This window comes from Trichoderma virens (assembly GCF_000170995.1).
Source record: "Trichoderma virens Gv29-8 chromosome Unknown TRIVIscaffold_3, whole genome shotgun sequence".
In the NCBI taxonomy this organism is placed as follows: Eukaryota; Fungi; Ascomycota; class Sordariomycetes; order Hypocreales; family Hypocreaceae; genus Trichoderma; species Trichoderma virens.
The window spans coordinates 1652928-1678113 of record NW_014013746.1 but is presented as its reverse complement, the minus strand read 5'-3'; the positions used below and the strand labels follow the sequence as shown (position 1 = coordinate 1678113).

At 44.8% G+C, this 25186-nt stretch overlaps 4 protein-coding genes across 4 annotated transcripts; 1 reads left to right on the top strand and 3 right to left on the bottom strand.

Annotated features, from left to right (window-relative positions):
* Positions 1-2792: 2792 nt before the first annotated feature.
* TRIVIDRAFT_145062 (uncharacterized protein) lies at positions 2793-5184 on the bottom strand (the record flags this gene model as incomplete). The annotated part of the gene is made up of 4 exons (XM_014104310.1): positions 2793-3673; positions 3726-3777; positions 3830-5011; positions 5107-5184. The coding sequence occupies 4 exons, from the start codon at positions 5182-5184 to the stop codon at positions 2793-2795; spliced, it is 2193 nt and encodes a 730-aa protein (XP_013959785.1).
* Positions 5185-11633: 6449 nt separating this feature from the next.
* On the bottom strand, positions 11634-13229 carry TRIVIDRAFT_54988 (uncharacterized protein; the record flags this gene model as incomplete). Its single annotated transcript, XM_014104309.1, has 4 exons — positions 11634-12319; positions 12536-12719; positions 12750-13061; positions 13095-13229. The coding sequence occupies 4 exons, from the start codon at positions 13227-13229 to the stop codon at positions 11634-11636; spliced, it is 1317 nt and encodes a 438-aa protein (XP_013959784.1).
* A 1656-nt stretch (positions 13230-14885) lies between these two features.
* On the top strand, positions 14886-18527 carry TRIVIDRAFT_62250 (uncharacterized protein; the record flags this gene model as incomplete). The annotated part of the gene is made up of 4 exons (XM_014104308.1): positions 14886-16090; positions 16466-16560; positions 16618-18385; positions 18506-18527. The coding sequence occupies 4 exons, from the start codon at positions 14886-14888 to the stop codon at positions 18525-18527; spliced, it is 3090 nt and encodes a 1029-aa protein (XP_013959783.1).
* Positions 18528-18917: 390 nt separating this feature from the next.
* TRIVIDRAFT_219343 (uncharacterized protein) lies at positions 18918-23671 on the bottom strand (the record flags this gene model as incomplete). Its single annotated transcript, XM_014104307.1, has 5 exons — positions 18918-18992; positions 19064-19132; positions 19199-23196; positions 23257-23416; positions 23507-23671. 5 exons carry the CDS (start codon positions 23669-23671, stop codon positions 18918-18920), a joined length of 4467 nt encoding a protein of 1488 aa, XP_013959782.1.
* Positions 23672-25186: the final 1515 nt, after the last annotated feature.

Sequence of the window (25186 nt, the reverse complement as noted above, 5' to 3'; positions counted from 1 at the left end):
ATCTCCCTTTGGCTCGGAGAGAATTTCTTTGTTTTCCATGTCGGCTAAAATTAATCCGTAAATTGAAAATGAGCTGAATCGTACAGGACTATGCAAGCATCTAGCTTGTGCGCAGTGTATTGAGTTCAACAATAGGCTTCAAGTGTCTAGGCCGTCTACATTCGTATTACGGGGTATTTATATTGCATTCTAATTCCCTATTGCGGCGTTTTACTATTTTCTACAGCCATCAAAAAATAGTAACTCAATATTGACCACCCTCCCTTGTAGCTTACGGCTTTACAAGGGCGTTTGTTCAGCTTACTGCCTGTGTAGCGCGGCAGGATAGTACCATGGCACCATGCGGGTAAGCATTCCGAAGTAGTATTGCTACCGTTAAATAGTACCCAGAGAACACAATCCATGTATCCTGATTATATAATATGTTCCTGTATGCTTCGTAAGGCATTTTCCACCCATGCATGCCAGTTCAGGCTGTTCAGCAATCCAGGTTTAGTTGACAGGGATTCGTTACTAATTTGAAAGCCCACCCATCAAAGATTGTTCAGCTTTGTCTCAAGTTTTCAGCGACTTTTTCTTATCTCTTCTAATCATTATTGAATGCGACTATGAGGCAACTTTTATGTTTTCTTTAAATGTCGACTATTACAGCGACTTTACGAGTGCTTAGGGAGCCTCGGGTAGAACACTTTCATGGCACAAAGCTTCCAGATTATATGACTATATATGTATATATAGCATACGTCGAACGACTCATTTGGCTATGCTCCGAAGGGCACCAAGGCCACATACGTATCCATAGAAAGATAAATGCGTAGTAAATAGCAGCCAAGGCAGCATACAAGTTCATATAGCGGCGAGTACGGTGGCGGTGGGAATCAGCTGGTGCCTGTAGAGTAGGCTCGCAGCTACACCACTTCAAGGCAATGATGCGCCTGCTTTATCTCAGAGTGATTATTGAAATTTCAGTCTTTACTAGGATCTTCGTATGCACCATGCGTTATACGCAGGGACCGTAGCATGGAAGGGGCAGGGCTAAATACAATAATGTAACAACACATATATCGATTACTGAACGACGCGGTAAATTCTCCAACGGCTTGCCTTGAACTAGACATCACCGGACTTTAATTAACATGCTATCATTGTCTGGTAAACTATTGCTGTGAATACTGAGAATGAATGCTTATACACAATACGTAACATCAATTTCACTCTAGTCGCTATACCAACGCACCGATTCCTTCTCTGCAGAATATTGAGGATAGTTTCCTTTGGTGTGGTTTTAAAGAGAATTTGACCAAATCCCTAATCGCCTACGCGAGTGCTCAATACTTAAAAAGAATCGCTCACCTATATGGCTTAGTTAGTCGGTATTAATGCGGTGGCCCCCTTTATTTCACAGCTAGGATAGGTCCACGATAGCCCACGCCCTTTATCTCGACGTCTAGATAGTCATGCTCTATCTGTTAATCGCCATCCGTTACGCTCTATTGATGATCCTCTCCGATGTTATCGCGCAGACTTTCGCTCCTCGCCTACATTTTGCCCATAGCTCTATCATCAGCCCTATCTGCAAATACAATTATCACCATTAGCAATCGATGAATTAACATTAGATTACTCCGTATTAATGCAATTCTCAATCTAGTTAATACACTCATCCCGACATCTCATCTCAATGCAAAGACGAATACTGAAAAAGACGGCTCATCATAGTACTGCCCGCCAAGCCAGAAGGTCTCTATACCCGCATTCTACTATGATTTGGTTTCGTTTTTACCAAACCAGAAGTTTAATAAAATGCATCATATTGCAAAAAAAAAAAAAAAAAAAAAAAAAAAAAAAAAAAAAAAAAGACATGGGAGCTGCCGAACAATGATGAGACAAATCATCACTACTAGCGGATGGCTTCATTCACCTTAGCAACAAAACACCAACGAAGCATGATTGCCATGTGAGAGGAAATAACCATACCATGCGATGGATGATATGCTGATTCTACGAACCAGGAAGCAAAAAGATATAAGTGCCCCCACACAGAATTGAACTATGGACCTTTGCATTACGAGTGCAACGCTCTACCGCTGAGCTATAAGGGCGCACGAGTATCTTCCGTAGATCTCCCGCAGTTGATTTTGCGCTTGTTATTTCTGCTTAAGAGCTAGACCCGTTGTGAGATGAGTTCCACCATAAGCGAACGCTTCATCTGCTTTACGAGTGCATGATTTAGAAGGCAGGGCATGCGTTGTTACACTTCAGCAATCGGAGTGCAAAATTCTGGATTCAGTGCGCTCTAGAGAGGGTGGCTAGAAGTAAAGCTTTGTATCACGCGGCTATTGCAGGCAATGGTGATTTTGGAAGAATTACATATACCCAGGTGACGACAAAAATGAGCTGCGGAAGAAGGATCGTGCAGTTGCCTGCAGGCATATGTAATGACTGCTCATTATTTCATTTGCGATCCGGAATTGGTTTTCTTTATGACTCGCATCGGCAATCATCAACAACGGTCTTCTACTTTGTGAATAATAAAGAGTGATAACTGCAGAGCTGCGAGTTGTTTCTAGTAAATGGGTATCAAAACGATATGCGGCTTTAGCAAAACCCGTCAATGCCATAGTCCGTACCCGTGCATAAAAGTGACCGGCAGAGTACAAGATATTCACTGAACGAACACAATGAAGCACGATTTTTGAATACTACATGTAGGTATCTCCAACTCTCAAATTGTTTGACTACGTAAATAGTTGTGTACTAAGAATTCGGGAGAAAAAAAAAAGCTCAAAGACTTAAATCTCCTTCAAAAATCCAACCTCAATGAGCTTATCAGCATCAATGTTGAGGTCCGCCAACTTGGTGCGTGAGTTCTCCCGTATCCACAAGAATATCCACAACACAAAGCTCCTGAAGAATCCGGTAACACGGCCAGCCATGGAAGTACTTTTCTTCACTTTTATTGCCTCCTTTCCGAGGATGTACACCATCTGAGATCCGTATGCGGCCCGCAGCGTCTCAAGCTCTGTTGCATCAGGGCGACGGCCGCGGGAGATGGTCAGCTCAATTTGTCCTACCAATTCGCGCGCTAGACCTGGGTGCAGCACGTCATCCATATAACCGTGGCGAAGAGTGACATTGTAACTGTTGGTAAGGCCGCTGGTGTGTGTGATAACGTACCGCTCTTCGAGGGGAACAGAGGGTACAGTAAGAGGCCGCATGTGGAAGAAGATGATAACCGATGGCCGAGCGGCGAACTTGATGACAAAGTGGACAAAACATGCAGGTAGGTGCTTTGAATCTCCAGCCTTATCGAAGAAGATACCCAGACCAGGCACAGTCGAGATGGGCACGCCACCAAACATCTCATTCAAGACAAGAGATTTTGATGATGAGTTTGGACTGGCCTGATCTGACTTGACAAGTGCTGCTAGCGTGAGCTGGTCAAGTGACTCGGCCTTCCACTGAGCCTCCTTTCCAAATCGCCAAACAGTGAAGACGGAGCAAAGAATGGCAGCCAGCACAATGGTGAACCATGCACCCTGTGGGACCTTTTGCAAGACGGATGAGAGGTATGCGCCGTCGAGCGCGGCAAAGATCAACCAGAAGGGAATGACAATATACAAAGGCAGCCTCCAGACAAGGATGGCAACGAGGGCAACCATACATGTTGTGACTGCAAGAAGTGTTAGTTTGATGGTCATTTTTAGAAGTGAGCAAAAACGTACTAAATGTGACAGCAATAACACAGACACCATAAGCGTTACCGAGAGACGTGGTCTGTATAGTCTGTTAGTCTCAAGCTATCAAATAGATTCAACATGGGACGTACATTGCTGTATACAGCGGTGACAATGACAGTACCAATCATTAGAAGCCAATTTGCCAATGGTATGTACACCTGCTCAGAGAACTTTCTGCTTGTATGAACGACTTTGATGTGAGGAAAATATGAAAGCCGCATAATCTGCGTCAGTAGTTGAAAAGATGATGTGATCATGGCCTGGGAGGCGACAATCGCCGCAAGGATGGCCATAACCAAACCAAAGTAGAGTGTTTTAGGCGGTAAGGTGTTGAAAAAAGGGTTTGTATAAGCTTTTTGTGTCTCGTCAGTGGAGATGAACGCTGCCTGGCCAATGTAAGATAGGAGCAAGCACGGGTAGGTCAGACCCAGCCATGAGATTTGAACGGCACGCTTGCTGAAAGCGCCCAAGTCGGCAAAGAGTGCTTCCACACCGGTGAAGGCAAGGAGCAAGCCACCCAAAGACGTCCATCCGTCTTGTCCGTTGCGGACAAGATAAGTAAAGGCGTAAGAGGGGCTGAAAGCTTTAAGTACTGTGTGATCATGCTTGACAAGATTGTAAATCCCAGAAATCATGTTCAAGAGGAGCCAAATGGTTACAATGGGCGCAAAGCTTGTTCCAAGCTTAGTAGTTCCAAATGGCTGGATAAGGAAGAGGAAGACCAGGATGGCGCACGAGATGCCAACAATTGCTGACACGGACAAGTCAGGCTTGACGACTTCGAGACCCTGAATGGCACCAAGGACAGATTGTGCGGGTGTTAGGACACCGTCAGCCATAACCATGGATACTCCCAGCACACCAACAAGCTGTAGGATAATCTGAGAGAACTTGGAATTCTCGAGGAAGTTACGAAGACTCTTGCCGCCAGGTTTGAGATCGTTGGTACGATATCTCTCCATGCGTATCATGCCTGTCCCTCTAGGGTCCCGGTTTCGCGCGATGTTGGTGTACCTTGCTAGGAGACTGTATAGGGCGAAGGTGCCTCCTTGGCCATCGTCGTCGGCGTGTAAGACGATGAAGCAATACTTGACCGTGACAATCAAGGTCAGGGACCAGATGATGATGGACAAGGCACCGACGAGATCATCCCATGAGGGCTGACTGGAAAAGGTCGACGAGAAGACGTAGAGAGGAGAGGTTCCAATATCACCGTATATGACTCCGGTAGCTTGAAAGCTGAGCCAGACGAGAAGGAACCCGCTGTAAGTCTACCGCAAGATCAGAGAGGAATTGACGGCGATGGCTCATCAAAGCCACCGCCAGGAGAGTTTGGGTGATTGGGGGGAAACAGGTTATTCCATACTTGCTTACGATGACCTTGCAGATCTTCTTCAGCGATTCTTCTTGCTTTTTCTTCCTCGTCCACATCCAAGTCCGACATCTTCTCAGAAGGCTCTGTCTCTGAGGCCGATAGTTTGGCGTCACCGCGAGGAGCGGCATTGGCCCTCGCGACTGGCGCGATCTGCTCAATATCTAAATCGTGCATTATGATCGAGCTGATTTCGAAACGCGAAAGGGACTCGATGCAGAGAGACTCGATAAATGATTGCCCAGTTAGAGTTGCAAAAAACTACATCAAATCGCGTCACAGCAAAGGGGGGGAAGGTCAGCTCTTTATCCCTGACGGTAACCAAAATCTGACATCACGAGCTCACAATAATGACGGCAAATATAATTTGCTAATTTCTATGGACAAATTTTCACAATAGTGCTCGCTGATAACTACCCGCGCGTGCTATCCCTTCAGAGTTAATATCACGAGACGCTGATAGCAGGGAGCGAAGAACCAATCCAGTGCCGCATATCCATATCTAGAGGCGCAGGCATGTTGAGTATACATGGGTCAGTCCTACTGCTATGTACTCCTGACATGCACCCTTGGATGCTCGCAGCTCAATTATAAGGCATGAGTGATCCAAGACGGATGTAACAGCGACATCACAGGCAGCACATCAGCCCTAGAGCTAAAATAATTAGGACGCCACGATACAAATCCTGGAGTTTATTATCTGTGGATTTCTCGGCCAACCTGGTTAGTGGGGGAAGAAATGCCTCATAGGCATAGGCATCACCAAGGGCCTTTTGTGGTGTTGATGGTGGTAACCAGCTATGAGGCATATGAGACGGTTATTAAGGATTTCTGCTAGCCATATACATCTCCGGGGTCTCTTCGGCTATTAAACCCCCACACTGCTCAAGCATTGTCCCTAGTCTAGTGTGTGAGAAATCGCCGAAAGCGTCTGCGACTGGACCACGATTTCAATCCTCTCTCGACACAGCGCACGTGTTTGTTCATGCAGGCACGTTTTTTTTCTGGCTGCACCGGTAACCCGGTATTTTTTTAAGGGGAGGCAATGGTGCTTGTGGAATTAGGGCAATTAAATTCCCTAGTTCTTCAATTACTACTGTTAACTTAACCGAAGGTGATTGGAGGAGAAGTTCGTCTCGCAGTGTTAGGGTTACTTACAGCTGACCAGCAGTTTTCCAAATGCACTTGGTGGACCATACGTACATGTGCTGGTACCTACCTGTATCTAAGGTACTTAGGTATGAAGAGAAATCTAGGCCTCTGTATAATTAGAGATATGACGCAAGTTTTGGCTTTAGTGAGCCAGTTCTATCCTCTTCCGCGACCCTTTCCAACTTCTGCTGTTTCAGGAACAAATCAGTTGGCCTATGACCAGATTTTCAGTCTCAGATGGTAAAACTAGGTGCCCGTGGATACCTACTAGCAATGCCGGAGTCGTGATTACATTGTATACATATCCTTCGCCGAATAAGTTAGCACCGGTTGTGGTGGCAAGAATGGGCTGGGTACCATAGCTAGTTTCTTATTAGCCATAATACAATATGTATAGTATAGTAGGTCGCCCGTTGTGTCTTGTCATCTCGATCCTACAATGAATCGCCTGGATCTATTAAGATTGCTTGCATCCCCAAATTGTATATGATAAGTGCCAAGAGAGGCCACCACATTTTCAAAAAAATATTTCTCAACTTCTAAGAGCATTTATCTTATTCTCTTATAATAAAGTATTGTTCAGCTTTGTACAGCAAGATCAAGGAAAAATGTTCCACGGGCCTTCATCGAAGATTCAGTATACCTTGATAGCGCTGAACAGAGGCAGATTTCCTACATTGCATGTTCAAGCTACATGTAGTCTATGTATATCAAGGGATTGGAACAAGATGCTCTATTGCATTGCACTGGCCGTAGTACTCTTCACGTGAACGGCGGCCATGTAATAACGAGTCCCTTATCTAGTAAATGAAAGAAGTAGCAAATCATTTGTAGACACGTAGAACGCCGCTGATGCTGCCGTTTGTGCCGGCATATTCTAAAGAGCGACAGGGTGACAAAGAAGAGAGAGGTCAGGTGCAAATCGTGACGCGTATGCTTGTCGAATACGAGATGCATAAGTAGCTATCCGAGCCGAGTTTCTCGTCTACTCCACCACATACCTATGGCTTCAACCACATGATGAACTTACCAACAAAGACTTCACCATAGTCGAAATGCAGTATCACCTCAGTGAATTAGACAAACCGGGCTCAATCAACGATCAGAAGCAAAAGAAACGTAAGCAAGACTGCTGGATTCGCGCCCCGAGTGGGTGAATGGGCTCATTGCTTCCTCATCAATCCGAATAGTGTAACATAAAACGCGACTGCTTTTGATGCCTAGCGATACAATAAAGCTTGAAATTCTCTTTGATTAGATTGCTCACGTCCTAAAATAGGATATCGATAGCTGTAGCTGGTCTTCCGTCTATGACAAAAATACTATACGATGTTGAGGAATTTTACGATGATGAAATGCCGTGCAGGCTTCAGCTCTAGGGATAACATTTGATATTTCAGCTGCAAAAAGCTTCTTTTAATCTCTATTTACAACCTACTCATTGTAGGCGACTTTCTCGTGACGCCTGCTCAGTCCAGTTCCCACCCAGAACTCACTAGCTAGGAACTGGAGTGAATCTGATTACACAAGAGCTCCGCTCCGGTTCTCATTGCTTTGTTCATTTTCCTTGGCGATATTAGCAGAAGCCAATCCTCCTGTCGGCCAGCTCTTGCGAGCTCAGGAGTGGCGGAGCCTTGGAATCCAGTGTAACCCAGGTGGATTTCGCCACCTGCTAGCTACGGTCGACGTCCAGCGGCACAGTAATTGCAAAGTACAATCTTTGGAGGCTCTTTGACCTGATTCATATCTCTCTCAAAGTGTTTTTGGAAACAGCGTTCTTTGAGCTCAAATCGATAGGACACATATTTTACAAAAGGCAAAGGTACTCAATTCCTCAAGCGAGAAAAGTAGACTTTTATAGCCACAGCAGTTATTATTACGTTAGTACGCGTTCTATGGGAGCATATAACGAGCAGGTCTACGGAGTACACCTACTGGATACATGTATATACATTGGTACGTATTAGCTGCATGCCTCATTTCCATGTAGTTACACAGCAGATTGTCCTACGGATACTAGATTCCACTGCCCATAGTGATTGCAGACGTGATAAAGCTTAGGCATCCGCCGATGAAAAGAACAAAGAAATATGCCTACTCAATTGCCAGCATGATTTAATTGCGCCACTGACTGCCACAGATTGTGTAAACTAGGCCTTCAGTAGCGGTCGACACGTCTTAACTTATTGATATCTCAACATCAAAGAAATGAGCTACCGAAAGAACAAAGAAAAAAAATCCGATGTCTGCTCTCTGCTTACGCCTGCTCTTGGCTCCACAATGGCCCCAAGCTATGGAAGCAGCCTCTCTGTGCTCATTTCCTACGTATATATATCAAGAAGAAATCGTCTTCCTTACGTATTTCTCAACGACAACAGCTTCTTACCGCCAGACTGAAACATCTCTATTGCTCACATCATGTCTTCGGAATCTACTCTCAAAGTCTTTATCATCGCTTTACAAACCTCGATATGCATATACGTTCTAACCAAATATTACTTTGAGCTTCCACAAATATGCCACAGTGTAGCTCCTTATCTGCCCCTCGTCCTAGAGTTACTTCTAAAGTCACTTGCAATCTTGGAGGGACAAGGAGAGATTCCCACCGCCCAGTTGCGTTAACCAAGGCGCTCGAAAATTGTTCTGGGAATGCTGTGGCCTTCCAAAACTTTTGGAAGGTATCATATCTATCTTAGCTGGTACATCCTTGGTAAGAAACTTTATTTTCGAGACCAAAGCCTCCCAACATTCCAAATGAGTCCGCAAGTTAATAAGTGGCATCTAGGAACTCATTGGTGGAGAAAGGTTGATTGATCTGTATGGCTAGGAGGGAGAGAGTCCGTCGCTGAGTAGGGAAAGGAACGGTATATTGTGAGAAGTTCGCGTATGAGATGGAGAAGGGTGGAGGTTCGTCTGGATTTTTTGTGATTGGGCTCGCAAACAGTCATTACCGAGAGTTTAGATAGCAATAAAATGCATTGGCAAACAAATGGGCAATGTTTCATCTGTCCAAAGTATAAAGAATTATACATATCATGTGCTGTCATGAATGGCCTTGTCATTACTGAAGTAGGTAGTTCCATGCACTACATCTATTCGCCAAGGCCCTTATAGTTTAAGCATCAACACTTTTACTTCGTAGAAAGTACAGCACTTACGTGTTTCAAGTATATGTGCGTGTACATTTAGTTTCATTTGTTCAGGCTGTATTTCCAGCTTCGTCCATCCAGCCCCTTATCCATCCATAATCTCGCGTCTCTGGGTCCATCTTGGATTCGAAGTAGAGGGTTGAAAGATAAAGGAAAACCAAGATACTTTCCTAATGAAAAGACAGCACTAATCAGAGAGGCAAATATAAAATAGCTCAAAAGGCTCAAAGCGGCCAAAAATAGGAATGGTGGAGAGCAGCGAAGAGAGATGAAGGCGCTGAATAGCTGCTCAACGATCCTATATCAAGGGCCTGCTCTACAGCAAATCTGGTAGGTGAGTTCAAAAATACTTGATTTGCTTTTTTTTTGAATAAAAGACATTCTCAGTCCGCTTTCTAATCATATAGTCGTATTAATTTTTTTACTTACTGATCACCGGCGTAGTTAAGGAGCGACGTAGCTGCATATTTGTATGAAGCGGATGCAGATTGGCCCTATCGCCCGCCCAGATATTAGAGAGTGGTAAAGATGGTTGGCTCTGTACCAGTCATTCCAAGCAATCGCGATATATCATGATCTGCATGGTTGCGACATGCGAAGGGGTGCTTCTCATAGCTGGGTAATAATCTGCTCCTGAATACACCGCCGCTGTCTATTACCATACATTGTCATTAGGCCGTCATGTATGTGCTCCTACAGATGCTAGGTCCAACATACCTGCCATATACCTTTTATCATCGTGCTCTCTGCGCCGAAACTATGAAACATGTACAAGTACATTTCCATGCCATGTTATTGTGCAGATGGTTTGTGGGCGCCCTTGTATATAATGAGGCAAAAGAAGACTGTTACAAGAACATCATGAGTCCGCTTTGAAGGGTATAACAAGACTTGGAAAATGAAGGAATGAAAGAACGGATGAAGAAGGAATGAAAGGTAGAAAGAAAGAACGAAAGAATGGAAAAAGTATCCCCAGGGGACATTCAATTAGACTCGAGTATATCAAGAGAACCCGCCTACCTATTCCCATGGACTTTTTATCGTAGATGTATCGCCATAGCATAGGCCTCTAAGAAAGCCCATGTCACCTGGCACCCAAAAAGCCCACGATGGTTACTTGTTATTGAGAATGAGCGGTAAGACTGAGTGTCTCATTCAGGCTTAGGTCTTACAATACAACGTTATTTCTCCACATTTACCCCTCTCCAAGTGTGTAAATTGACACACTTGGAGCGGGGTAAATAGGGGTACAAATCATTGAGGTAGGCTGATCAGTTCTTGCTGTGTTCAATGTTCTCAATTAGAAGGCCAAACAGGTACTGTAGGTCAGCTTCATCAGCCATTGGTCTGGTGTGCCTCGCACCAATAACGGGGAGGAAATTCTTCTAGGAGACGTGATTATTAGCAACAACTTTGTCGAAGATGACTTTGATAAGCAATATCTAGACTACTAATTTGTACGCAAGAATGTATCTAATTAAAATATCAAAGGGAGAAATCAAGATAGTTGCAAGGTATTAGCTGTTTTAGAGACATCGGGATTGGAAAGAATGCTTCTAATGAATGCTGCTACATTCCTCCAACAGTTGCAACCAGAGCTGCTGAAACTGGACATGAGGATATTTCTCCTTATCCTGGATATACGCATTATCAGCTCATTGCACCAAATTATCGGTACAAACATTACTTCTCCTCGGAATGCATCTGTCACCAATGTGATACTAAGACCAACCCAGTTTGTGAAATTGCTCTCAATTCACCCTGTAGCGCTTTGGGATGTGGCGAGGGGAACAACCAAGACCACATAATTGTTATCAAGAGTGTGAGCGGCTATGCCGACAGCCTTAAACACAAACTATGGCAACTCTATGCATCTGGAATAGCTGCTGCCGTGGCAAAGGCATTAATAGGACAGCTATTCGGCTAGACAAGCCGGTATGAGCAGGCATTTTCTTGTTTGTTTCTTTCTTTCTGAGAGAGAACATATATATATATATGTGTGTGTATGTGTGCGAGGCCAGCATAGATCAATATAAATGAGGAATGTACACATCTGCCACTCCGATTCATTCATAATATAGTTGACTCCCGTACAATACTCTACAAATTCGCATGTGAGATGCCACCGGTTTGGAAGTCAAATCAAGAACTGGAATTTAGGTGTAATATTATAATGAAAGTCTTTGTCTGAATACTAAAAACAGTGCCTCCCCCCTTCTCTCAACGTCCAAAGTAGGTACTTTGAGCTACCTCTCTTCGTATTTGCCACAGCGATACAGAATCAACAACTGTGCACGGTAGTCTTAGATAATGAATGGCGTCTCCATGGGAATAAATACCATTCTGTATCAGTTCTTGGCGTATGAAAATGTCTCTGGAAGTAGTCTTGAAGCTGACCCTGTTCCATGCTGCAGCGATTTTGGGATAACGATCCAAATCCATGTACCATGTACTTCGCCATGTCACAGAGGCTGTTCCGGCTCGATTCTGGTATATAAATGCGCAGGCGTCTTTTTTCTTGCCGTACCATAGAACCATTGTGTGCAGACTCGGCATATTCATCGCAACTCCAGCCGCATCATGTAACAAATCAGCAGCTCCCTGCCGAGGGGATTTAGAGCACAAGAGCGTTGATGTTAGAGCTAGAGACTGTAGGTGGAGCCATGTCCAGGTTTTCTGACAGCTTCGGAAGAAATCTTTGGCATCGATCATGTATGAGACGGCAAGCTGGTCAAGATGAAGGCTTCTCTCAACAAAGATCTTGCTGATCTTGGCATTGAGTTCAACATTGTTCGGAGGATAGTGATAATAATTCCTTGCGCTGGAAATATCGTCGTTGGAATCTTCAAAAACCACTATCCTCTTGAGCGATTCTGGGAGCCATCTACTGAAGATCGATTCCCAGGCTGTGTAAATTGTCAGTGTTCAAGCGATGCAGAAAAGATGGGACTGCAGAGTGCCAGTCGCCGAGCCACTGACATGGAAAGGGTGTAAGAGTGGTAGCATACTTGGATAAAATATCGTCTTCCAGTCTTCATTCCATGTTTGCTATGATTCATAAGAAATTTCGACCAAACAAGGCAGCTTATCCAACAATGCCTGTAGCGTGAAAGGAGAAAAACAACGGCGGAATTGGCGGCGTATTACCAAGCTTGTGACTGCGGCGACCCGAGGATTTCCTTGAATATTGCGCAAAAACATTGCGCTGAAGAGTCGCCATATAGATTCTGGGTGAGGGGGGCTGAATCGTTGGCCATTAATCCAGCCATGTCGCGCATCATGGACTCTAGAAGCGGCTTCGGGTAGCTGCCCAGCAGGCCGGCGATTCGATATTACATCTCCAGGACTTTCTTCATGCTGAGCTCCGATATGGTAATGCTTGAAGTAATGTTGTGAATCGCTCTCGGAGTATGCATTAAGCTCCAGCTTTAATCCCTTTTCTGGTTGCCACGGCCAGAAACATATGACAGAGAAGAGTTGGGAAATAGCCGTTTCCATAATTATGTCGTTACGCTCTCGGGTTGGTCGCGATTCCCGCGATTCGCAATCTGTGCAGCCGTATTTTGGGAGCTCGATGTTAACCCAAATATGACGAACGTGATATTGTCTCTGCGTGGTGACCATTTCTCCCAGCTGATAGAGGCATTGCTACTGCAATTTCAGGCAACGAAAGTTCTCCACCTCTATCACATACTGCCATTCTCTGCAGGTAGACGCAAGAGACCCCCAACCAGGATGTTTATCGTGTGCAATCTTTTCCAGGATCATCAATCGGATCTCGCGCGGCATGCCAAACCAGTGTGCGCTTTTCTCCATAATATTTATGGTAAGAAGCAAGGAAGATGAGATATTGTGAGAGTAATCTTCGAGAATCTGGTGAGTAAGTGCTGGATACAGATCGACAGTCTTGATGCACCTACAATTTCGAGAAAATGAAACGATGATCCGTAACTGTTGTTTCGGCGCAGCGATTTGCTTTGTTATTTTCAGAGGAGAGCTTTGCGTCTCACTGTCGCCAAGTGTTTTGAAGAATACTTTAAAGTTATTTGAGATTCGTATCTGCAAGTTTATCGGTAACGTAGGTAGGCACGAGTCATGTATGGGTACGCAGGGTGATCGAGAATTTGTGAACAGGCAAGCAGCATCTCGATACAAAATGCGTGAACAGAAAGACCTAAATGGATACCTACCTGGACACCTATCTAGGTATATATAGGTATCTAGGTACCTATACATCACATGTCTACCTAGAAAACTTCCCCGGGATGACTATTTGGGTACGTATTTGGCTGCAATAATTAGGTACCTATGTAGATTCACAATTCCACCCAGTTGCCCAGGGCTACATGCCAAAGCTTCATTTAGGTAGTCTGATGATTGAATCACTTGAGAGCTAAATGACAAAACATATAGGTGCCTACCAAGTTACGGTAAAATAATCGAGAGCAATACACACTTCCAGACCCTCAAGATAACGCCACCGGATAGGCAGTCACCTGGGGAATAGACTCCACGGAATATAACATAATTGTTCTAAAGCTATAGCAATAGAAGCTTAGTACTAATATATGTTACATTCATCTTTATGCCCCAAACCACCGCAATGGAAAGATATATGCTTTCCCCCCCAAAGTATCATGCCACAAGCTTCCACTATAGGGAGCCTCCGTATCTTCTACATATTTTTCTGGCAAATTATAAAAGGGTAATAATTCACTTCGCCACTTTTCTCGATAGTTTTAGAGTAAAAGCTAAGTTTCTACTCATTCGGATGCGCTGCTTGTGAGCTGGAGAAGTGGTACTTTGGGGCGCTAGCTTTGAGACATCTTCACGAGCGAGGCGAAAAGTATGAGTAATATTATAAGTATAATAGTTCCAGTATAATTCGAAGTGCAGTTTTGCGTTGCGTTTGAACTTTGTTGTTCGGACCTTTTTGCGCATTTTGAGTTTGGTCTTGAACCTTGATAAGCGGTTATGCTTTCTGTGCTTCTTCCAGTAGTATGGCCTGAATCTCCGAGGTTTAGTTTGATCGGCTGTTGCCGATTGGATTAAGCTATGGATTGATTCTGGATTTTGAACCAAAGGCTGGGGCATAGCCTTTTATTGAACCAGCTGTTACAGCATTGAACCTCTCATCTTGATATTAAATTTAACCTCCATAATAGTTCCAGACGTATTAATTAAGCCTCTATTGGAAAGTATCAGCTTATCCATAGCTGAAACGATATCCATCGCATACCCAGTAGCTGGTTAGCGGTGTAAACTTTATTCAGACGGAGCAATCCGGTTTCTCCTATATATTGAACTTCGTCGGCATGTCAGCCGAAATATGCATCCTAGTTTGTTTCGATCATATATCAGCCTGTTCGATTATATATTAACGAGATCAGTTCTAGTGTTTAACTGACTCTTCCCATATCAAAAGCTGTGATCTATCATCATCGGGCATTTGCTAATCAGCACTTCTACGCCATGAAGCCCTCCTTCTTCCTCACAACACTGCGATTCTTCGCCTTGGGCGCCGCTGCTCCAAGTCCGCTCCACAACTCTATGCGCTCCAAAGGTGGCGACAAAAATAGCGACAACAATAGCGGCCCAGACCTCTCCAAATACAACCTCACCGCAACCCTTCCCATCGTCTATTTTCCACCTCCTTATACGTGGCCCAACTATGCGCCAAGCCTAACAATTTACCTCCATGCGCCTCAGGGATGGGAATTCTCAAATGTATCGAGCACAGTGCCGCTAATGCCGATTCTTGATACTGGCTCGACTGGCCTGATGCTGGACGCCCTGGACCTGAACATCACAAACGCTACGTTGGCAAAATTTGAGCCTGGATATCAGTATCTCTCGTCATCAACAAAACTATACCGAGGCGCGTGGATCCCGTTCAGGCTCGACTTTGCCAATCCAACTGGCGAATCCGCCAATGTCACGGCAGAGATTCCTGTGCTGGTTGTGAATGAAACACTCCTGTGTTCAGAATACAACAATAGATGGAAGTCAGATTGCCCTCCAGAGAAGACTACCAAGCATAATTTACAGCCACGTGGTATCCAATGGTGGGGTATTGGCTTCGGTCGTGAGTCGGACGGTCAGTTGCAAGGAACACCGGACAAGAATGCGCTGTTGAATATTAAAACCATCAACGGCGTGGATGTTTCTACTTCAGGGAACTATAGAGTGGGATACAGCCTGCGAAAGAATGGCGTGGTAGTGGGTTTGACAGAAGAAAATACACAAGATTATACCTGGACGAAGCTAAAGAAGCATAAGGGCTTCTCAAAGCACCCGTTCGATTGGAGAAATGTCTCTGGATGTGTGAGTATCGACGGCGGTAGCTGTGAGACATCAAACATCCTCGTCGATACAGGTAACACGCGATCTTATCTGTCTACCACCGATCGCCTTGTCCACTTGGTACCATCGAACACCTCTTCGACGGCAAAGGTCTTGGAGGCGGGCCAGAACGTGTTGGTTCGTTTTGGCTCGGAGGTTGGATACGAAGGGGTACAATACAATTTCACTATTGGCAACAAGAGTACCTTGGAGCCAGATGAAGTGAGGACAAAGTTGGTGAAAAAAGGCCGGGAGGAGAAAATAAATACGGGAGTATACTTCTATCGGGAGTGGGAGAGTGCCTTTGATGCAGACGAAGGTTGGTGGGGGGTGAAGTATGTCGGGCTTTCCTAGTGTTTTTCAGAGTGCAGAAATGTGTAGAAGCTACAAGATAGATTCCAACAGAGAGAATATGAATTGAATTATGGCTTGAGTTTTTAAGAATATCGAAGCGATCCTTGCCCGCATTCTGCCAATGCTAGTCGTAACAAGGTCTCCTGTCCGTCCAAAACGACGATGGCAGCTGTGTCACAGACGATCAGCTCATTTTCGCACACTCAAGGCTGGCTGGCCTATTGTTCGTGATTCGTGGATATCATACACACCAATCGGAGATATTCGGAACTACCTGCATGCCAGCGTCTTTCTCGGGCAGTTCCGAATCCATGCTACTATTTTAACTGCGGGGGCGAATCTCGCGATGTTTCAAGCTTATTCTTGGATCTAGCCATTTCAACCCCACACTTCGATACTGTGCTGCTAAGACTCTGTGGCGTGAATCCGATCGGCATTTCTAACTGCAAAGGTATGTACGCACATGCACTTGTGTCGAGGTGGGATTAGTATCTAAAGTCTCTCAAAGGACAGGTCCGTTACCAGAATACGAAATTCCGAGCCCAAGCTAAACCCAACAACATCAATATCTCAACAGCGTCAAGTCTTCTTACGATGGACACGCCCCTGGTAGAACTGAACCAGGTGCTTCATCCAGCAGAAGTGCCATCAGAGGTACCTCATTTGGACCGTCTACCAACGGAATTGGTCGAATTAATATGCTCTTGGATCCTTGCGCATAAGAAGACATTCTCCGAGACAGTTAGCCAACCACGAGATGACAAGTGGTTGTGGGAATTTACGCCATGCTCAAGAACATTGGCGAGTCTGTCGCTTGCCTCCAAGAGATATCGTCAAATCGCCCATCCATATCTCTATTCGCAAATCAGCATCGGAGAATCTGACAATACCTGGCTACCTCGCTTCGTCAGCCTGCTGTGCCGTAAGCCAGACCTGGGACTTCTTATCAAAGAGATTGATATCCAGTGTCTACCAAAGGCCTTCTCTGTCGAACCAGATTCTATGGGACCCATGTTCAACGATGTGGCCTCCCGGTTCTCCCTCGCCCCTCTTTCTTCCTGGAGTCCCGAAGACTGTGCTGAAAAATGCAGCCCGAAACACCGACCTTGCGACCACTTCAAACGACTGCTCACTCTGTTGGCTTTTCTAGCACCCAATGTGAAACGTTGGAGAATGGTGCCACCCAACATTTTCCACTTCGAAGAATTGGTCCAGGTGACAGAGCAGGCATTTACCAGAAGCATGCCATCCCCCTCTAATCCACGGGCACTTAAATCTCTGCAACATTTGTGGGTGCCTGGAGCACAACCATTTCCTTACGCGACAGACTTCTTCGCCCTGGAAATAGCGCTTCAATTGCTTGGGTGGCTCGTTCCAAGTCTTCAGAAATTATGGCTACGAAATGCAAGCCTATATCATCCGCTTCCTGCTCGCATTAAGCTTGATAATCTGAAAGAAATTGTCATAGATTTTGGTCTTTTAACGGAAGGAGGCTTATTCAGTCTTACTAGGGCGTGTAAGGTCTTAGAGAGCTTCTGCTTTTGCTCTGGAGGAAACTCTCCAGCTTTCCCCGATGGCTGGGGCCGCGCAGCGTTGCAACAGACCCCCCCTTCTGAGTTCTTGCCAGAGCATATCGTTCCTGCATTTTCCCATCTTAAACGCACCCTCCGGATCCTTTCAATCAACCGATGGAATGGCGCTCGAGGTGGGGCCGACCACAATATCGATCTCACTCGTGAAAACGAGCGCATTTATGCGGCCTGGCCTGCGTGGAGGAGGGAGGGAACGGACAGTCTCTTGGGCAGTTTAAAGGATTTCAGGGTTTTGGAGACTCTCATCCTCGACTCTACATGTCTTTTCCACTACAATATTGACGACAATCCCCCCCCAAATGCCCCAGTGGATCATCTCACAAAGCGGCTTCCCAGATCTCTGCGCCGTCTCATTCTTCCCGGAGCTCCTCCTCAGATGGTTCCGGCACTCCATGCACTGGCCTCTTCAGCAGCTTCTGGAGAATTCCCGTATCTCAGGTTGGTGCAAATAACATCCAACGAAAGGGATGTTCGCAAGCGAGAAACATCGTGGCGCAAGTATGGTGGCCCTCGGTCTCTGAGAGATGAATACTCCACATTCATAAACATCGACGAGTGGAAGTCTCTTAGAGAGAGGTTTTCAGCTGCTCGAGTCCGGCTCTTTCACATTAACTCTGGGAACACCAGGTGCTTTGCGAGAGAGTTACTTGAAAATGCCGGCTTCGTCAGGCCGGAATCAGAAATGTATGTTGGTCCCTATCCTTTCATGATGTCGATGCCATTTTGCTAATCACGCCACAATGACAATATAGAACGCGCCGTATCTCAGTTTATATAAGTTGAAGCTTTCTACATTGACATTAGTTCCAGCATCTTATTATCTTAGTTTTCATTCTCTCTATGTAACTGCCTGTGGTAGCCTGGTATATGGACGACATGGTTCAGAATTTCTATACGAGTCATAACAAAGACAACCTAAATGATTATTAGATTTTATACTAGGTACATCCTATCCAATGAAAGTTGGCCAACCGCAACGATAACAACTGCTATGGTGAATCCATTCGTTGCTTTCAAGTTGTATAGTTATCTTATCATTTACTAGAGCTACCACTTGAACTCATCTTTACACACATCAAGGAGACATTTGCCCATTACCATTCATCAACTTCGCTATCCTCGTCTGCATCACACACATCCTCAGAATTATTAATATTATCCCTATATAAAGTGGATTTTCCCTGCTGAAAGAGAAAATGCTCCGGGTGTATCTCGTTTACGGAAAGAAGCATTTGAAACAGAGAGCAAAGTCTTGGCAAGTTTCGCAGATATGGCCTTCTCCGCGTATCTCCTGTAGTTGACACCATGTTAGCGAGATTATTCGCCATTCGCATGGAAAGTGGTGGGTGGCAGCAAACATACCAATAAGCAAGCGCTGCAAAACTTGTTACCATCCCATTCAATACCTCTTTTCCACCCAAATGCATGGTACTGTTTGTGTGGTCTTGGTGTTAAAATATCTATAACTTTATCATTTGCACCATGATATGCTGCTACCTCGGCAGGTGTCCAGCTGCTAGCATATCCTTCGCCTCTCACGAAGAGGTTAGCTCCACGTTCAAGGAGAATATTGATCACATTAAAGCATCCATCTGTTTCGGATTTCTCCTGGCCACAAGAGCGGGTAGCCCATAAAAGAGGAGTCCAGCCATTATTGTCCTCTTCATTTATTGCATCTTCCATGTAATCAAGTATCTTTTCCACCAGGTCCACGCGGCCACTACTGGCAGCATAGTGGATACATGATCTGCCTATCTTGTCTTTCGCAAAGATGTCGGCTCCAGATTTGATTAATAAGGCCAGATGCTCTGCTGTACTTAGAGCTGCAAAGTGAATAGGTTGTCTGCCTATATCATCTGTAGCACTGATGTTCGCCTTCTTGGTAAGTAGAAGGTGAATAATCTCAGGCTCACATCTGATACATGCTATGCTCAAAATCGTACCAAATGCGCCAGTGACTATATTGATATCGGTTCTGCCGTCATCCAGTAGGTACGACATAATCTTCTTCTTCCCTTCATCGGTGTCCTTTCTAAGGTATAGGCATGTTGTCATCAGTGGTGTACCGAGTAGATCAGGGTGTGTAAAATTTACATCTGCGCCGCCTTCGACTAGAAGCTTGACCATCTTGAGATCTGCATAACGACAAGCAATGTGGAGGGGACTCCCATAGCCAGTAACTGATACTGCTAGGTGGGCACCTCTCTTGATCAGATACTCTGTCACTGCATGGTTATATTCCCGAACGGCCACACAGAGAGGGGTGAAAGTGTGTTTATCACGGACTTCAATGTCTCCTCCACGATTCACAATCCGCTTGACCATGGACACAGATGTTTTTGTGTTCACAAGGAGCAGAGGAGTCCGTCCCTGGCTGTCTGGTAGTTCTGTTTTTACGTTGTACTCCAATAGGAGAGCAATCATATCTTCACTGCCAATACCCATGGCGGCATGAAGTGGTGTTGTTCTGTCTCTTTGTATTTGTGCATTAACATTAACCCCAGCGTCGAGTAAAAGCCTTGCGGCTTGTATATTGCCCCTAGAGATGGCGATTCTCAGAGGTGTATAGCCATTTTCCGCAGAATCCTTGTTATTGAGCACATATTCGATATTTGGGCTGAATTTGAGTATTTCATGGATGGATTCCAAGTAATTAGATCGGCTTGCTAGGTATAGCGGCGTCCCCCATATTGACTCACTCTCGAGATGGGCACTCTGCTCCAGAAGAACTTTGATCATGGCAGGAGATGCCAGCGCCAAGTGTAGATAGGTCATTTTCTCAGCGCCTGATATTGGAGTAAGTGATGTTCCAGCATCTATTAGCAGTCTTGCAATCTCGGCGGAGCCATTAATGATCGCGTAATACAATGGTGTACCCTCAAAGCTGTCGCCAGGCTTCATAGGGACATCAGCTGACTTCTCCACAAGATAACGAACTGTATCCCAACATTCAGATTTCGAAGCCAATGTAAGAGCCGTGTTTTGGATATCAGCATCAATAATTGCACCTCTATCCACCATCAGTTGGAGTGACTCGACCCGTCCGGACCCTATTGCGCCCATGATAATCATTTTATTCAGCTCCGTTTCAACTCTGGCGCCATTATCGATTAGAAGTCGGCAAGTTCCTATGTGGCCGTTCTGTGCTGCTTTGCGCAGAGCAGCATCAATATTGAAGTATGCTCTGTAATGGAGAAGTGCCTCCACGCACTTGGTATACCCGTAACCAGCGGCAGAAGAAAGTTCATATGCATGGACAGTTCGGGCCACGTTCTTCCACTTATCACTCGATATCAGTTCTCGGATTGCTATAAAGTTTCCACTTGAAATTGCAAGGAATAATGATGGGTTTTCAAGCTTCAGCTCTGTTTGATCCAGAAGCATTGACACCGTTTCAGTATATCCGAACTCCAATGCTGTCTCCAAGAGACGACTCGCGTATTCTGACTTCAGGTCGATGTGTTTTAGGAGTAAAGCAATAGTCTGTATCCGGTTCTTTGATACTGCGAAGTCAAGAGGTCCCTGAGTCCAAACTTGTTGCTCTTCTTCATATCTGGTATCGGCAGATGCACCTGCAGCAAGGCACAGCTCGACCAAGTCCCTTTTCCCAAGCCACGATAATCGACAGATGAGCATATCAGGCCATTCGAAACCTTCCAAAGCACTGTTTGTAACATATCTTATGAGGTCTGATGCGATAGTATTCTGCCCAAATTTTACAGCTGACAAAAGGGTCTGCTTGAGTATGTGTTGGTCAAATAATCCGGTTTCTAGAGATTTCAGAATATAATGACGCTCTCCAACGCTTGCTGCAATCATGACGGATTCATGTAGGCCCATGAGTAAGTCCCGGTCTTGAATTTGTCTCAATCGACCTGGACTGTGAATTGCATCCAGCGGAAGTAGCAAATAATTGGCCAGAAAGGATTGGCACGTGAAAGAAGAGGCACTAGCAGCTGACCAATATCCCTCGTCAATGTGATTTCTGTAGAAACGTACAAGAGCTGGTGGCAATGCCATGCTCTTAAGCATTACCATCTCATCCCCGTCACTGCCCTCGGTAGTTTTATAATTTTGTTCCAGTTCAATGGATACATCGAGTCCAAGGTCGTAATGTGCCGGAAGAAATCGAAGAGCATAGTAAAAAAACTCATCCGCTCCAGTGAGAGGATCAAGGGAAATTCTCTCTTGTCCATGTAACTGGCTTAGATGTTTCTGAACCTCTGGGATATCGAAATATGCAACGCAACATTCGGCAATCCTCCAATGGGAGTTCGCATCAGATACTTTCCACACGTTTCTGAGATGTCTAGAGAGTAAGTGACGATAACATGGGCTCGCGAAGTGTAGTTCACCATTCTCAAATGCAAGAATGGGTCCGAAGCACTCGCGAATGTCCGCCACGATGTCAAAGTTCTCAAGTTCGGCCACTGAATCGATTGATTCCTCTGATTCTTTATAAAGAGAAGTAACAATGGCTATTTGTTTCTTTCGAAGCGGCTGGAGAGCGTTCACAGCCCACTCTGCTATTTTTTGGGCCCAAGATAGTTTCGAGAGCGGGATAGTGTCGAGGATCCTATAAAAGAGCCTCTCGGAAGTCAAAGGTGACAGCATGTGTATTTCTCTGACTAGGCCTGATATTGAGGACACAGAACTGCTAACTTGGAGCCAACTAAGGACTTGACGGCGTAATTGAAAGTCCACTCCGCAGCTTTCCAAGAGACCTTGTATATCCTTTCTTGAACCCTTGAGATATGGGCGACATTGAAAGAGAAGATCCAGGAGCTCTAACTCAAATAGGTCTTTCTCTTTAATTTCCATGATATTTTCTTGTGAAATATCGAGGTCAATTGTCAGGCAATCTTGCAGGGCTCTTCTTATGTCTTCATTGAAGGTAGAGGTGCTCGTGATGACAAATTTAACTGGCCGCTCTGAAGATTTTGCCAAATAGAGTAGGTCAGATATGAGCATGATTCTTGAGTCATCGCACTCATCCAGGCCATCAATAATAAAAGTCCCCATCAGATCTTGTCCTAGTCGAAACATAAGTTGAGTAAAAGTTGTCCAAGCATCTTCGTCTGACCAATACCCAGGAAACAGCTCTCCGAGAGATCCATTCATTTGATCTACTGCCATAAATTTTCGTGTGCAAATAGCATTCACGAATGCAGTCGCCATTTTTCCGATGGAATCCCGACGCACATCATGCCGACTGAACTTGAAGTAGTAAATGCTTCCTTGAAAACGCCATGGTCTGTTTCGACTAACATCGAGTTGATGAAAAATGTAAGGAGCGATGTCTGTTATATTGTCACTGCCGCAGACATGTAAAATAGAGACGCCAGGGCTTTTACCCCATTGGACAAATGTTGGATCTTTGCAAATCCATTCTAATTGAGTTTCTGGAATTGGTTGGCTGGATACTGGGTAGATCGGATGTGCTTGCTTTTTAAACATGTCGGCCAGATCCCAAAAAATGGAGCTGAAATTGTGATCTGCGAACATTTCTGTGAGCTCGATATGCTCCAAGAAAAATATAATTGCTCTCAGCTTACTAGGACCATGATGCCAACGGTATGCGTGTACGAAAATTTCATCTAGAATGTCATAGAGCCTCTGGGAGTTAGGGGCCAGGGGTAGCTTGGTATGTGGCTCAGAAATTCCTAGTCGAACCTCTAGAGGTATTTCTAACGTAGTTGTGAATTTGTTGAATATCTAGATGATTTTTGTCAGTCGTACTCTATATACTTACGTGGAATCTCTTTCTATTTTGTGCTATGTTAAAAGACAGATGGGACAACCTACCTGCTCTTCAATCATTGCTTCCTCGGAAAACACATTAACAATATTCATCTGTGTTAGAATTTTGGCGTCCAAAAATGCATCATTCACATATAAAATAGCATCGGTGAGGGTCTTAGCTCGTTCTATCAAAGTAAACGGGATGTTGTCATGTCCCGTCACCGTCATCAACCGGACGATGCTCCTCTCCAAAGCTTGGGGTGAAGTACACCGGTGAGGGCAGCCAAAGAATACCTAAAAGAAAATGAAACGTAGTAAAAACTAATTAGATGCCAGTTTTTTTTTTTCATTGAAGCGGTACTAACAGTACATACCACAATTCGAGTTAAATTGTCTATATCGGCAAACCTAGAATGAGTTTGCCTTGCAAGACGCAACGCCTTCATACCAATAGTCTCCGTAAGCTCTCAGTTTTCTTTATTGACTTGGCGTAGAGGAATCTTGACTTACCTCTTTGACGATGATTCCGCCGATATCATGTGCGAGGAAGATGATTGGGCGAGGTTCTTTCTTTTCCTCTCTCTTTTGTCAGCCAACAAGGTGATTTTGATCTCCCTTTTTTTTTTCACCCGGTGTCGCTTTGGGCTCATACCTCTTTTTGAAGCTTGTTTAAGCACTTTAACAAACCCTCTGCTTCTTTTCTGATCCCTTCTAGAGTGTATATTCTAGAAGAATTATTGCAGGCGTATCCGTATTGCGAAATACGCGCCCACCGCGCGTTAAAGAGCTTATCCATCAACCATGATTCCGTAACATTTTCGTCGAATCCATTTGGTTTCGAAGGCATCCAAGTTCCGCGTTGAGACCCGTATAAACCATGAACCGCCACAACACTAAAATTGTTAGTCAATTGTCTTACTGTGGTGCAGGTGATATTCATCCATCCTCTTACTCGAACCTATCAACCCCTCTGTCTTGGGCCCCCCTCTCTCCCAAAATAGCCAACCCCAAGTTCATTGGCATTTCTTTAGTTCGTTGGTGTTGTTCTTTGGGCGTTATTCTCATGCTTCTATTGCTATAATATCGCTTCAATATTGAGTATTTTCTCTCTAGTGCATTCATTCGTCAGATTACATACACGATGTCCAAAGCTCATATCACAAGTAACTGGACTCAATGTCAAAAATGGGGGCCGCGCACAAGAGAAGTAAAGGGAAAATAGAAAGCTAGGAATGGCCTTGGTATTTTTTCCAGAATGATCGGATGCCGTCTTCGTAGTTGATGGAACTTTGTATACATGCGAGTGAAAGTAAGGGGGGGTATTTAATATAATTCATCACAGGTTCAAGTGCGAGCACTTGTATAACGGAAACTCAAAGCCCACAGTCGTAGGGTTGGCTACATTGAACGATGTTGAATCGTGGCCTAATTTCCGGCTTTATTACTCCACGTACAACAAAGCGCCTGAGGTCACATGCCCCCAGCAGAGCACGTAAAGCGGTGTGGTTTATTTGTAGGAATTTCCCTTTGTACCAATCGATGTTAGGCCCTTTGTAAACCTAGTCCTGATAATTCTTGCAGCTAAGTCCATGCGGGCCTGGGCAATCTGTTGTACATCGCGTAACAAAGCCACACATTGGGCCTACATTCCAACAGCTTGGTATAACATCGGAAGCAACATCGGAAGCAACATCGGAAGCAAAGTTGGGACGACAAGGCATACGGAGTAGGTGAGTAACCAAT